Raw genomic sequence first — 16,613 nt, 5'->3', positions numbered from 1 at the left:
GAATTTTTTAGATGCCAATTTTTTTAGAAACTTACCAAAATGGTAATTTTTCCAATTTTCTCTCCTATGAAAATCCTATTTAATTATATGTCCCTCGTGATTTTTTCTTTTTTATTCTTCTGTGCAAATTACATTTATAATGGTTGTTTTATATTTGCATAGTTAAAAGTGTTTATATATTTCAGTTATCCTAGTCATATAATCTTTTTTCTTATATATAATATAATAATATATAATGTATTATATATATTGTATATATAATGTATTATATATTATATATAATGTAATATCTTACATATAATCTTTTCTCTTATAATGTTTGCTATGTTTTCTAAGAGTGTTGTTATGTGGGTTTTTTTGCATCCTACTATGGATGAAACTCAGAGAAGGCAATGGCACCCCACTCCAGTACTCTTGCATGGAAACTCCCATTGATGGAGAAGCCTGGCAGGCTGCAATCCATGGGGTCGCACAGAGTCAAACACTACTGAAGTGACTTAGCAGCAGCGTAGATGAAACTACACACAATTCATCGAAAAATCCTCAGGTTTCTCTATGAAATATTTCCAAGTTTCTCCTCTTCATAGTAGTCACAAAGATAATTTGCAATTGCCATTCTTTTCCAAGATTAGTGTCACAGTGATTTCTTTTTAATTGTGATTTTTTTTTTAATTGAAGGATAATTGCTTTACAATATTGTGTTGGCCACTCATCGACATGAATCAGCCACAGGTATATGCATGTCCCTTTCTTCCTGAAGCCCCCTCCCCTCTCCCATCCATCCCACCCTCTAGATTTTCACAGACCACTGGGTTGAGCTGTCTATGCTGTTCCCACTTGAACTGAACTGAATGCCAGATGACATTTACTTCAATTCCTCAAAGAAAGTGTATATGTTTTCTTCTATTACCTCAAAGGGCACAGGTCCTGGAGATGAGACATGAATTCTAAACCATAGTGAGTATCACCCTATTCACTTCAAATCTGAGTGCGTCACTTTAGACCATACCTTCCTCATGGCGATTTTCATCTCCATGTTCCTCAGGGTGTAGATGAGAGGGTTCAGCACGGGGCCGATCACAGTGTAAAACACCGAGATGTCCTTGTCCTTGTTCTCGCTCTCTGCAGGCAGAACGTAAGTATAGATACAGGGCACGAAGAATAACACTACAACTGTTATGTGAGAACCACAGGTTGAGAGAGCTTTTCTTCGCCCTGCAGAAGAATGTGTTCTAAGGTTATATAGTATGACTATGTAAGAAGCTACTAGAACAAGAAATATGACAAGCACCACCATTCCTGAATTTGCAATCACTAAGATACTCACAACATGAATATCTTTGCACACCAGTTTCAAGAGAGGCTTCACATCACACAGGTAGTGATCTATCTGATTAGGACCGCAGAAAGGTAACCTGAGTACCATGAGAAGTAAAGCAATAGAATGCCAAAAGCCGACGACCCAGGCCAGGACGATCAGCATGTCACACCTCTGTCTGTTCATGATGACCATGTAGTGCAGGGGCTTGACGATGGCGAGGTAGCGGTCAAAAGCCATGGACACCAAGATGAATAGTTCCACACCTGCCAGCAAGTGGGCAGTGAAGAGCTGGGTCATACAGTTGCTATAGGAAATGTTTTTTCTTGCTGCAGCTAAGTCCCTGATTAGCCTGGGGACCACCGTGGAGGTGTAGCTGACATCCATGAGGGAGAGGTGGCAGAGAAAGTAGTACATTGGTTGCTGCTTTAGATGGCTGCAGGTGATGGTGAGTAAGACGATGGCATTCCCCATCAAGACAGCCAGGTAACAGAGCAGGAACAAGGAAAAGAACAGTAGCTCTATTTTCTTATTTCCCCACAACCCTATGAAAACAAATTCTGTGACATTGTTTTGGTTTTCCATGAGGTTGAGTAGAGTTCAGGACACACAGCAGAAACTCAATTTATCTGAAACAATAGAGAGCATAATACATCTTTAATTGCATATTTAAAGTTTTGGATTATTTTCTTGTGCACTGAGCAAAGATGTAGGTCACAGAAAATTTACTATAAGCAATCTATCATTTGATATTAAGAGAAGCACATTTCAAACAATATTTAATAAAATATTAATTATGACTGGAATTGTAACAACCCAACCAAGAGGTGGTATTCTGATACTCATTTTATATTTATAAAATAAAAGCAAGAGGTTTCAGTAATTTGCATCAAACCATTAAGAGATTAAGTTGCAATCAACCTAAGATGAACCTGACTCTGATACCAGAGTTCATGCTCTTGGGAACTATGCAACAACATTCACCAACCACGGAAATTCCAGCTTTTGTCCATCTCTGTAAAAGATATAGTCATTCTCCATCCAAGCCTTTAGCCATCTATGTAATGGCCATTTATATGTTTAAGAAAATCTTTCCACTTCTCCACGTGCATGTATTTCACATACAAAGTCCCAATTTTAGATTAACATTCTATACATTCAATGGAACTAAATATTATTTTTGAAATTTTTGAAAAATGCTTTTAATCATAGCAGAGCATACCTGTATTGGTAGAAAATAGTCTCATTGACTCTCCTTGTAAGCACGTGTGATAAAGATTCAGAACACAGAGAGACTGGAAACAGAGAAGTTAGGCACATTGTGAACCATCTGAATATAGGAAGAATGGGTATCCTTACATAAAAATTCACTTTAACCTTAATTTCAATAAATACATGTTTCAGAGGTTTCTGTTGATACTCCTTAGAGCTAGTAGCTTTTGTTTATATTTTGGGGTTGTTTTTTTCTTTTTTTTTAATTGGGTGAACTCAACACAAAGAATTATTTAGTTAAATACTTTAGAACAGTGCCACCGTTTGGATGTAGTACATCAAGGAGAACAGGGTGAATATGTTGAAGAAAATCACCTTTTACCCAAAACCAAATGTTCTCCACAGTAAAATCATTGTTTGTATCAAATACTGTTAATTGCAGTGAGTTGTTGTTTAATGGCATCATTGAGGAACAATGTGACATGTTAGATAGATCCATCATCTAATGGTACAGGACAAATGTCCTATTTGATTTTTGTTGAGCACTAAACAGTTCATCCTCTCTGAGCCTTCTTCAACTGGTAAGTGAAATGAATACTGCTGGATCTATTTGCCTTACAGCAAGAACAGAATGTGAAATTCATACAAAATATACCCAATATAATGAGCTTGCGATTCTAACTTTTCAACTACAAAGGACAGGACTCCAACAAATATTCACAGGAAAACCAATGGTTCTATAAGAAATTATACACCAACACCTACATCAGTTAATGGCTGTATCTTTAGATTTTATTCTGCCACAGGAGGATTTATTGAAGAACTTTTATTAGATTTACAGGAGTTTAAGGAAGAAACACGGGTGTTGGTTTAAGTTTGCTCTGTGTACAAACGGAGAGCTTAGCAAAGTACTTCTTTGTTTATGAATTGAGAAACCTAGCCCATGTTTATGCGGAAGACTCTGTCACATGATATAAACAAATTTAAAGACACTTTTTAATTAAAATTATAATAGAAATTATAGAAAAACTAGAGAACCAACACTGTAGAAAATGCAGCTCTTGGTTTAGCATCTTTTTTAAACAGCAGTACAAGCCTCAGCAACCCTTAATATTTGAATCAGTGCCGCCCTACTTAATACAGACTCGGAAAAAGATCCTTCAGCGCAGGCCTCATTCTTCTGGTCTTCCTTTAAACCAGGAACGAAAAAGACTGTGTCGCCCCCTTCTTCGCCCTGCCCTGCCCGCGCCCCTTTCTCCCCTGCACCCAGCCCACACACACGCCACCAGCACCCAAATACACGTTAGACGCCAAGGGTTTTGAGAGGGAAGGAAGAATATTGAGTCCAACTTTTCACATACCTTTCGGTTAAGGTGTTTCTTCCAAAAACCCCTCCTTCAGCCTTTAAATTGTTAAAGAAAAAACAACAGTGAGGAATAGTTTGCAAAGATATATCAAGCTACCGTTTGAGAGAGAGAAAAAGCACTTAAATAAGCGTATTAAGAAAAGGGATTTATAATCAAGGTCATGAGAGAACATGGACAGTGTAAAATCCCAAGGGCAGTTTGATAAGATTTTTATCAAGATTGTAAATGCTTGTCATATCAGTAATAAAGTGAAAAACCATGACATTACCATGTGTGGCTTTCATTGTTTTCTGTGTTTAGGGGAAAGCGTTGAGATGAAGAGACAGTTGAAGCGTCGTCTCCTCTCCGCCAGCCCGTGGGCTGCAGCCCTCCAGGCGCTCTCCTGGGGACTCTCCAAGAAGCAATACTGGAGGGGGTGCCATGCCCTTCCCCAGGAGAGCTTTCCAATCCGGGGGTCAAAACCAGCTCTCCTGTATTGCAGGCATCTCCGTTACCATCTGAGCTGCTAGGGAAGCCCAAATATTGGGGCACTATATACTAACTCATTAAATGATCTGGGCACAATACTAAAAAATTTCATTTACTGACCATTTCATCTTTACCGCCACCTAGTAAGGTGTATAAAATTTCAATTACTATGATCAAAAATTATGTAAAATTTTTAATAAATCCCAATTATTCTTATATAAATTTAATGTACATACATGTAACTAATCATAACACTGATTTCTGCAAGATTTTACTTTTATTTGCAATGTCAGATGATCTTTCAGGCTGTTTGTTTTTATTTCTCTGAGACCGTTCTTTGAAACAGCAAATAGATAAAGAATACATCTGACCTTCTCAGGAACTGTCCATCCAAAAGAACATTTTAGGAAAGCATTGCTATATATAATTTGAATTAAAAGCACAGCAAAGGAAAACAGGAAAAAAACAAAAAAGTCCCACAGGCATTTTACAGCAGCCAGTGTGTGTAAGATCATAATTATAAGAACAAAGCTACTAATATTAATGACATCTATATGACAGGTTTGAGATTTCTTTCTTTAATCTCTTGAGGGTTATATAGGAATGATTCAGTAACTTTATAGTGTTATAATACCAATGAAATGTTATGGATATTTTTCTATCTCTCACTTCTAAAATAATTTCCTCAAAAACTGAGTTTGCTGACATTTACCAAGGTATCTATAATACACATTTAATATATTTGAAATCTTTATTACTTAATTGTATAAATATGGTAAGAGATAATCAGGACAGTTATACTTCCCAGATACACTTCACATTATTATCACAATTTGGAAATTATTTCTCAGTGTTTCTTTCCTCCCACTCAAAATTTAGAAGCCATAAACAACAATTTGTGTCAACAGGTATCATGTAGTATTAGCTAACATTAGACAGTTGGGGAGAAAGTCACAATCCATTTTTCTTTCTTTAGTTTTTTGGGTTTTTTTGCTATCCTTTGTCCCTTTCCATCCCATTGGCAAGAGAGAAAGAAGGGTGTCAGTACAAACTAAGGAATCAGCTGGAGTAAATTGTGGTCCTTAGTTCTTATTTCTTATCAAGCAATTTTCATGGGTCATGCAAAATCTTTCTAAAGTTTTCTTTATTTTATAATATATTTTTCCTTTTTAAAATGTTCATTTCCACTCTATGTACTCTCTGTACGCTAATGTATGTAACTCTTACTAGCCGCAGGGCATTTCATATTAGTTGTACTCTCCTCACAGCCATCAACATGTAGAAATAATCTCAGTATAATCACCTTAAATTGTGGCACTTGACTCTGTCTTCTCCTTGCTGCTTGATACTAGGAAGCAATAAAAGTCTTTAAATGTAAATTTGATTAAATAATAAACAGTCTTTCAAAGATCAATAAAACTGATAATATCTCAAAATAAGGAAAAGAGGGAGAGAAGAAAGAAGAGAATGAGAGAAAAATAGAAACAAAATACTTCAACCAAGAATGAAATAATGTACAGCATTGCAGAATCTACATATATTAACAGGGTGGTAGAAAATATTTTTAAAAATATTTTTTAAAAAATCATAGAATCTAACAGAAGATATAGAAGAGCAGAATTGTCCTGTATCAGCTAAAGAAATTAAATTCATGGCTAAACTTCTTGCCAAATATAACTTCCGGCCCAATGAATTTAATAGTAATTTATCATGATCTTGTGGAAATTATCCCAGGAATAAAAGACTCAAAATGCAACAGTGTAATTCACTATATTAGCACAATAAAAAATAATAATCACAAGGTCATTTCAATAAATGCATGAAGTTAATTATAATTTAAAATATTTCAAGAAATAAAACATTTCCATTTATATATATATATATATAATATTTTTAAAACATTTTAGCAAATGAAAGGGAAGTGCTTAATCTAATATAGCAACTGTATAAGACCTATAACTACCATCACTTATATTGGAGAATATTCTGTAAGTTTGGACCAATAAAAGACTGTCGACTCCAATTCCTGGATTAAATCCTAAATTCTATTACACTGCAATAAGGTAAGAAAAAGAAACATAAGACATATAGATTCAAAAGGTAGGAGTAAAATTGTAACAAATCCACATATATGCAGATAGAATGGTTCTATGGTAGAAAATGCTAAGTGTTCTGTAAAGAATCTAAGGTGGCGCTAGTGGTAAAGAACCCACCTGCCAATCCAAGAGACATAAGAGACAAGGGTTTGATCCCTGGGTCGGGAGGATCCTCTAGGGGAAGGCATGGGAACCCACTCCAACATTCTTACCTGGGGAATCCCCATGGACAGAGGAGCCTGGCAGGCTACAGTCCATGGAGTTTCAAAGAGTCAGGCACAACTGAAGTGAGTTAGCGTGCACGCAATCAATTAGTTAGTTTAGCAAGTTCACAAGATATAATTTCAATACAAAAAATTAAATGCATTTCTATAATAGCAACAATTAAAAACTGAAATTAAGATCAACATCTATATAAGGTATTAATTAAAAATATGAAACTTGAGAGATAAACATACAATAATATATACGTGTAGAACACCTAACCTGCATATCAAAACCAGAAAGTATTTCTTAGAAAAATTCAGTACATAAATAAGTGAAGAGATATGCCTTATAGGTGACTTATAAGACTTACTCTATTTTTCCATTTTGCTTTTTTTAATTTCAATGCAGCTTCAATAAAATAAAACAGAATAATCAGAATAAATCAATAGTCCCATTCTGAAGTTTATGTAGAAACTACCATCGCAGCACTGTTTATAATAGCCAGGACATGGAAGCAACCTAGATGCCCATCAGCAGATGAATGGATGAGGAAGCTGTGGTACATATACACCATGGAATATTACTCAGCCATTAAAAAGAATTCATTTGAACCAGTCCTAATGAGATGGATGAAGCTGGAGCCCATTATACAGAGTGAAGTAAGCCAGAAAGATAAAGAACATTACAGCATACTGACACATGTATATGGAATTTAGAAAGGTGATAACGATAACCCTATATGCAGAACAGAAAAAGAGACACAGAAATACAGAACAGACTTTTGAACTTTGTGGGAGAATGTGAGGGTGGGATATTTCAAAAGAACAGCATGTATGCTATCTATGGTGAAACAGATCACCAGCCCAGGTGGGATGCACGAGACAAGTGCTCCGGCCTAAGACCCAGAGGAATCGGGTGGAGAGGGAGGTGGGAGGGGGAATCGGGATTGGGAATACATGTAAATCCATGGCTGATTCATATCAATGTATGACAAAACCCACTGGAAAAAATAAAATAAAATAAAAAAAAAAGAAAGAAACCTAGAATACTTTCAAAAATCTTTTATGACCACAATAAAATCAACCACAGAAACAAGAAGAAACAAATTATGTAGACTAAACAACATGGTACTGAAAAGCCAATGGGCTATTGATGAAATCAAAGAGGAAACTAAAAAATACCTTGAGATAAATGATAATGAAAGCACAACCATACAAAACTTATGACATGCAACAAAAGTGATTCTTAGAGGGAAATTCATAGCAATACAGATCTTCACAAAACAATAAATATCTCAAATAAACAGTCTAATCTACCACTTTAAAGGATTGGAAAAAGAAGAGCAAACAAAACCTAGAGTATGCAGAAGGAAGGAATAAAGGTCACATAGAAATCAACAAAATAGAGATGTAAAATAATAGAACAATAATAAAAACAAGAGCAGGTTTATTGAAAAGATAAACAAAGTAGACAAACCTCCGGCCAAGCTCATGACAAAGAAGACAGAGAGGATCCAAATAAGCAAAATAAGAAATGAGAGATGAGAAATAACAATCAATACCACTGTAATAAGAAAATACATAAGTGAGTACTAATAATAATTATATGCCAACAAATTGGACAAAGTAGAAGAAATGGGCAAATTTCTAGAAACATGTGACACACAAAAAAGAATCAAGGATAAATAGATAAATTGAACAGATGTATCACTAGAAGTGAAATAGAATCTGTGAAAAAAATTTAAAAAAAAAACAACTCCCTAAAAAAAAAAAAAAAGTCCAGAGCCAGATGGTTTCATTGGGGAATTCTACCAGACATAAAAGAACTTACACTAACCGTTCTCAAGCTCTACAAAAAGATTGAAGATGAGGGAACCCACCTAAAAGCATTCTATGAAGCCATCATCCCCCCAAAATCAAAGTCAAAGATAGTACCAAAAAGAAATTATAGTCCAATATCTTTGATGAAGACAGATGCAAAAATCCTCAACAAAATATTAGCAAACCAACTTCAACAGTATGCATAAGGTCATCCACCACAACCAAGTTGGATTCATACAATGGTCACAAGGATGGTTCAACATACATAAATAAATTCATGTGATATACCACATCAAAAAAAGAAAAGACAGAAAACACTCAATTCTTTCAATAGGTGAAAATGTATTTGATAAAATTAAAGATTCAAGCATTATACAAACTCAAATTTGATATATAGAAAACATCTTAGCATAATAAAAGCTATTTATGACATTTCAGTTCAGTTCAGTCATTCAGTCATGTCTGACTCTGCGACTGCATGGACTGCAGCAGGCCAGGACTCCCTGTCCATCACCAACTCCCGGAGTTTACTCAAACTCATGTCCATTGAGTCGGTGATACCATCCGACCATCTCATCCTTTGTCATCCCCCTCTCCTCCTGCCTTCAATCTTTCCCAGGATCAGGGTCTTTTCTAATCAGTCAGTTCTTCGCATCAGGTTGCCAAAGTATTGGAGTGTCAGATTCAACATCATTCTTTCCAATGAATATTCAGGACTTATTTCCTTTAGGATGGACTGGTTGGATCTCCTTGCAGTCCAAGGGACTCTCAAGAGTCTTCTCTAGCCCCACAGATCAAAAGCATCAATTCTTCTGCACTCAGCTTTCTTTATAGTCCAACTCTCACATCCATACATGACCACTGGAAATACCACAGCTTTGACTAGACGGACATTTGTTGGCAAAGTAATGTCTCTGCTTTTTAATAAGCTGACTAGGTTGGTCATAACTTTTCTTCCAAGGAGCAAACATCTTTTACTTTCATGGCTGCAGTCATCACCTACAGTGATTTAGGAGCCCCCCAAAATTAATTCTGTCACTGTTTCTACTGTTTTCCCATCTGTTTGCTGTGATGTCATGGGACCAGATGCCATGATCTTAGTTTTCTAAATGTTGAGATTTATGCCAACTTTTTCACTCTCCTCTTTCACTTTCATCAAGAGGCTCTTTAGTTCTTCTTCACTTTCTGCCATCAAGGTGGTGTCATCTGCATATCTGAGGTTATTGACATTTCTCCTGGCAATCTTGATTCTAGCCTGTGCTTCATCCAGTCCAGTATTTCTCAAGATGTGCTCTACATATAAGTTAAATAAGCAGGGTGACAAGATACAGCCTTGAAGTACTCCTTTAATGATTTGGAACCAGTCTGTTGTTCCATGTCCAGTTCTAACTGTGGCTTCTTGACCTGCATGTATATTTGTCAGGAGGCAGGTCAGGTGGTCTGTTATTCACATCTCTTGGAGAATTTTCCACAGTTTATGGAAAAGATGGGCACAATAAAGGACAGAAATGGTATGGACCTAACAGAAGCAGAGATATTAAGATCAGTTGGCAAGAATTCACAGAAGAACTAGACAAAAAATGATCTTTATTACCCAAATAACCACAATGGTGTGATCACTCACCTAGATACTACATCCTGAAATGTGAAGTCAAGTGGGCCTTAGGAAGCATCACTATGAACAAAGCTAGTGGAAGTGATGGAATTCCAGTTGAGCTATTGCAAATACTAAAAGGTACTGTGAAAGTGCTGCACTCAATATGCCAGCAAATTTGAAAAACTCAGCAGTGGCCACAGGACTAAAAAAGTTCAGTTTTCATTCCAATCCCAAAGAAAGGCAATGCAAAGAATGCTCAAACTACTGCACAATTGCACTCATCTCACACACTAGTAAAGTAATGCTCAAAATTCTCCAAGCCAGGCTTCAACAGTACGTGAATCGTGAACTTCCAAATGTTCAAACTGAATTTAGAAAAGGCAAAGGAACCAGAGATCAAATTGCCAACGTCTTCTGGATCATTAAAAAAGCAAGAGAGTTCCAGAAAAGCATCTATTTCTGCTTAATTGATTAGGCCAAAATTTGACTGTATGAGTCACAACAAACCGTGGAAAATTCTTCAGGAGATTTAACACAGTAGCCCAAAGATATTACACAGTCTGACCTCAGGTGGTGCAGTGGTAAAGAATCTGCCTTCCAATGCCGGAAATGCAAGAGACATGGGTTTGATCCTTGATCTGGGAAGCTACCTTGGAGTAGGAAATGGTAACCGACTCCAGTATTCCTGTTGGGAAAATCCCATGGACAGTGGATTCTGATAGAGTCAGAATCAGTGGATTCTCATGGTGTCACAAAGAATCAGATATGAGTGAGTGACTGAGCACACATTACACATTAGTTGTGGTCCTACAGTTGTTCACTATCCAGAAATAATCTCTTAGTTTAAGGTGAGTACAGCTTAAAGTATGTTTGACTCTGTCTTCTCCTTGCCGCAGGACTGGAAAGCAATAAAAGTATTTAAAAGGAAATTTAGATGCATATAAATATAGTCTACAGAGAAATAATGTCTAAAACCAATTTGCAAAGGTTTTGACCTAGCAAGCTAGAAAAATAATAGGAAAATAAACATCAAATAAGCAAAACACAGGAATTAGGGATAAGAAAAACTCAGCGAAATAAAAATAATTTAAAAATGGAAAAAATAATTAAACAAAAAGCTGTTTCTTTAAAGGATCATTAAACCAGATTGCATCTCAGAACAGTAGGGAGGGGGAGAGGGAAAAGGTAAAGACTAAAAGAACAAGAGAGAAAAATAGAGACAAATTACATAAATAGATAATGAAATAATATGTAGCATTACAGATTCTATAGATATTAATAGGATAGTAGAAAATATTATGATCAGCAAAGTTAAATTTATTGGGCTTATAGTTGAGACAGGAGAGGGAGTTAACTAGGACCAATGGACTGAGAACATGGGGAAGCATCCTTGCAGAAGGGAACACACCTGTGCAGGTTCTGTGGTGGGAAGGAGCGAGGCAGCCAAGTACAGCACGTTGTTTGGCTGTTTCACTGAGAAGTTAGTACTCATGGTTCTCAACTCCATGGCTGTCTCACCCACAGTGTTTTTTCTTTAATCACCTTGAGTATTGTTTTCCTCGTCTATAAACTGGGATAGCGTTACCCACTTTGCAGGGACTTCTGTATGTTTCAGTGACTAACACTCTGTGCTCTCAATGCTAAAGATCTGGGTTCAATCCCTGCTCAGAGAACTAGAGAGAACACACTCTGCAGTTACGAGTTTGCAGGTCACAAACTAAAGACACCACGTGCAGCAGCTGAGACCCAGCACCACCAAATGAATGAACACGTCATGTTAAATAAATAAATAAACCATTGGAAAATGCTACACTGACTAGAAAACTAACAAGTAAAACCTTTCTAAAAAGGAAAAAAGAAATCCACAGAAGGGTTAATTCCATCTGAAAAGAAGGAATCTAGTTAAACATGTCTTATGTTACATGATAAATAACACAAGAAAAAAAAATAAAGATATTTATGTATGTGTTTATATTACATGTATGTGATACACATATGTTGGTACATATTCATGAAATAAAGTGGACACACAATTGCAATTCTCATTTCTGTAACTTGTTACATGGTTGTGACTGGTCATTATGACTAGTTTCTTTTGTGACTCATTTTGCATTCTCTGTACCTTCAGAAAGAAGGGATGCTGGCCATGGATTTTTACCTGGTGGGTAGCACAGGCCTTCAGTGGTAAAAAGTCTGGGTCATTGTTAATTCTGATTGGATGGGGTCGTTGTAGTTTTGTATTGATATTAATTTTCAATAGTGATCATAGTAAGTGGAGATCTGTGGGAGCTATTGTATTTCAAACATATTTTTCTTATCTCCACTGAGGAGTAGCAGTCAATTTCCTCTTAGTAATCAGGATCAATAACCCAGACATCACCCTGACTTACTAATATGCCTGTTGACTCAGAGGCAAGAGCAGCCGAATATGGTCAGACAAAAGTCTTAGCTCTCAGTTCAAAAGAATCTCTTTGTATCTCCTTATAGAAAGATTTCTCTCTATGTAACTGAAGCCTCTAAGCAAACAGAACATAAGTTAATGGGAACAGGAAGCACATATTTTTGTAATAATTTACTAAAGTTAGTAGTGTAGACCATTACTCACATTTTTAAACTTTGTGATGTGGGAAACAAATATTTTCATGTTTTTTGCCCATTCAAACAAGTGATACATATATCTCTTTCTCAAATTTCCTCGTCACCAATCTTCTAACCATATCCCCCTCCCAAGTCCCTGGAGCATCCAGCCAATTCATTGGACAAAACCATGAATTAGTATATATTGTACATTTGGACACTCCTCCCAAGTTAAATTGACCAGGTGCACCCTTTGAAATGTACCCGTTGGGAGGATTTCCTTTTGCTACTACTGTTCAGGTAATTTTCAGGATGAGGTTGCATTTGTTCAGCTTTCAGTTTTGGAGATCATTGCAGAACTATTCCTTTCCAAATCTGAAGTCTTAACTTTCTCTGTTAATTGATCATACTGTATAGGTGCAGGCAGGGAGAAAGAAGGAAAGGTAGTGGGATTGGGGACCATGATCATTTTTGCCACTTCTCCCTGGAAATTTGCCTTCAGGGCCCCCTTGGGCCAGATCATGCCTATATCACTCTATTTTGATGATGGAGTACTTCTGTGCACACCCAGCTTTGTGGCTTAGATGGGTTGGATAATACCAAGTGCGTGAAAGAAATTTTAGTTGCATGGTGACTTGGCGGCCCATGGTGAAGCATTTAGTTTCCATCGAGGTCCAGTGGCAGGCCAAGCACTATTTCATAAAAGGAGAATAGGCATCTTGCAAGGATGGCAAGACTTTTCTCCAAAATCCTACGTGTCTGCAGCGCAATTCACCTATGGAGGCCCGGCAAGGTTTCCAGCATTCTTACCTGTGACTGACACATCAATCACCATAGATCTACTGGATTATTAATATTTGTCCCGAGTCTCAGAGAAGCTTGCATGTCAGGCCAGACCTGTAGCAGAGCCTTTTCTATTTCTGGAACTCACTTAAAACTAGCAGCTTTTTGAATAACTTTGCAATTGAGTCAGAGGAAGACACCCAAATTAATGATACATTGACTCTCAAATCCAATAAGGCCAAGAGGCATTGTGCATTGTCTTTGGTTATAGGAGAGAACAGATGAAACAAGTTATCCTTCATCTTAAGAGGGATGGATAGCATTATATGCCCCATATTGCTGGGTTCCTGGAAATTCCAATGAGTTTGGGTCTCCTAATTTTAGTTGACAAGAAAATGTCTTACCAAAATATCTAAAGTAGTTGCTACTTCTGACACTGTAATAAAAAAGCATACTTCTAGCTAAATACCGGGTACCAGCAGCTCTGACAATTTGCTCTTGTGCTGAAATACACCTGGCATAGAAGCTGGTTAACCACAGATTTATCCACTGTCACTCTCCAAGATCCATGTGTATCCTGCAACAGGTGAAAATAGGAGAGCTGTCCATGTATGTGGTGGTAACTACCCCCCCCCACACACCCACATCTTTCAAGGTTTGGTGGTGGCACTAATCTCTACAATCCCTCCAGGAATATGGTTCCACTGTTAGTTTACTATTATCCTAAGGACAGACAGTAGTAATGCCTTCCCTAGGGCTTTTCTGACATAATACCCCTTATTCCATGGGTCGGTGATCCAATATAGGAATTCTGCCAGTTGCTAAGGATGTCTGTTCCAATTATCCACTCTGGAATTGGAGAAATAGCCACAGCATGGGTTCCATGATCACAGGACCCACTGTAAATAGACCTGAGCTACACTTCCATTGATCACCAGACCTCCATTATTTCTAACTCTGATTGAGGGACTACAGTTTTGTTTTGGATCTCTTGGAATAAGTTTCATGTCAAAGTCAGTGTCCCGAAAGATCTGATTATTTACTTTTCCACAGTGCATAGTTAACCTGATAAAAGGTCAGAGGTCCCTTTGGGAAAACCTGAGGGAAAGATAAATTTTACATTTTTAGCAAGGTACCAAAGTCCTGCTTCAAGGGGACTGGATCTCCCCTTTATTCTTAAGATTCAGAATCTATAACCTGGATCAAGTCTGGGAATTCATTTTGATGACGTGAATTTCGATATTCATGATTTGTGTACAAATATGTTTTTACTTTATTTAAAACTTTTCTTCTGACACAGGTCAACTGAGATTGAGTAAAATCTCTCTATTTTTACCCTAGGAACACCATGATCAGCTAGACAACACTTCCTGTGATGATTATTTAGACTGTCATTTTGACTCTACTATCCATTTTGGAAACTAAGCCCACCTTGCCTTTGGGATAAGTGCCATCACTTGACTACTGGATGCACCCAAGGGTCAAATCACTCTTAACACAGTTGGATTTCACAAACCAGCAGCCACAGTTTTCATTAGAGACCTGGCCTTTAGAAAATAGCCATCTCAGCTTTTCAAGGATGCTGAAGCATCCTTTTCACATTTATTTCTCATGGTTGTGATGAATGGTACATGTTTTGAACCCTCCCAGGGGGACTAAGTAGATTTTTAATAACAAATCCACTCTAACATTTCAATCTCAGTAAAGTTCAGTTCAGTCGCTCAGTCGTGTCTGACTCTTTGTGACCCCATGAACTGCATCACGTCAGGCCTCCCTGTCTATCACCAACTCCCAGAGTCTGCTCAAACCCATGTCCATTGTGTCAGTGATACCATCCAACCATCTCATCCTCTGTCGTCCTCTTCTCCTCCTGCTCTCAATTTTTCCCAGCATCAGGGTCCTTTCCAATGAGTCAGCTCTTCTCATGAGGTGGCCAAAGTATTGGAGTTTCAGCTTCAGCACCAGTCCTTCCAATGAACACCCAGGATTGATCTCCTTTAGGATGGACTGGTTGGATCTCCTTGCAGTCCAAGGGACTCTGAAGAGTCTTCTCCAACACCACAGTTCAAAAGCATCAATTCTCCAGCACTTTCTTTATAGTTCAACTCTCACATCCATACATAACCACTGGAAAAACCATAGCCTTGACTAGACAGACCTTTGTTGGCAAAGTAATGTCTCTGCTTTTTAATATGCTGTCTAGGTTGGTCATAACTTTCCTTCCAAGGAGTAAGCGTCTTTTAATTTCATGGCTGCAGTCACCATCTACAGTAAATTTGGAGCCCAAAAATATAAAGACAGCCACTGTTTCCCCATCTATTTTCCATGAAGTGATGGGACTGGATGCCATAATCTTAGTTTTCTGAATATTGAGCTTTAAGCCAACTTTTTCACTCTCCTCTTTCAATTTCATCAAGAGGCTCTTTAGCTCTTCTTCACTTTCTGCCATAAGGGTGGTGGCTTCTGCATATCTGAGGTTATTGATATTTCTCCTGACAATCTTGATTCCAGCTTGTGTTTATCCAGCCCAGAGTTTCTCATGATGTACTATGCATATAAGTTAAATAAGCAGGGTGACAATATACAGCCTTGACGTACTCCTTTCCCTATTTGGAACCAGTCTATTGTTCCATGTCCAGTTCTAACTGTTGCTTCCTGACCTGCATACAGGTTTCTCAAGAGGCAGGTCAGGTGGTCTGGTATTCCCATCTCTTTCAAAATTTTCCACAGTTTTTTATGCCCACACAGTCAAAGGCTTTGGCATAGTCAATACAGCAGAAATAGATGTTTTTCTGGAACTCTCTTGCTTTTTTGATAATCCAACAGATGTTGGCAATTTGATCTCTGGTTCCTCTGCCTTTTTTAAATCAGCTTGAACTGATTTAAATCTGGACGTTCAAGGTTCAATTGTTGAAGCCTGGCTTGGAGAATTTTGAGCATTAGTTTAGTAGGATGTGAGATGAGTGCAATTGTGCAGTAGTTTGAGTATTCTTTGGCATTGTCTTTCTTTGGGATTGAAATGAAAACTGACCTTTTCCAGTTCAATGGCAGCTGCTGAGTTTTCCAGATTTGCTGTCATATTGAGTGTAGCACTTTCACAGCATCATCTTTTAGGATTTGAAGTAGCTCAACTGGAATTCCATCACCTCCACTAGCTTTGTAGTGATG

The 16,613-nt window shown here is 37.5% G+C and overlaps 1 protein-coding gene across 1 annotated transcript; it reads right to left on the bottom strand.

The window, feature by feature from the left end:
* Positions 1–973: 973 nt before the first annotated feature.
* Positions 974–1,903, bottom strand: LOC133056432 (olfactory receptor 4P4-like). Its single transcript, XM_061141740.1, has one exon. The coding sequence runs from the start codon at positions 1,901–1,903 to the stop codon at positions 974–976; it is 930 nt and encodes a 309-aa protein (XP_060997723.1).
* Between the last annotated feature and the right edge of the window lie 14,710 nt (positions 1,904–16,613).

Source organism: Dama dama, chromosome 1, assembly GCF_033118175.1.
Source record: "Dama dama isolate Ldn47 chromosome 1, ASM3311817v1, whole genome shotgun sequence".
NCBI classification, from domain to species: Eukaryota; Metazoa; Chordata; class Mammalia; order Artiodactyla; family Cervidae; genus Dama; species Dama dama.
The sequence above is the reverse complement of the archived record's forward strand: the minus strand, read 5'-3'. Positions and strand labels throughout refer to the sequence as shown.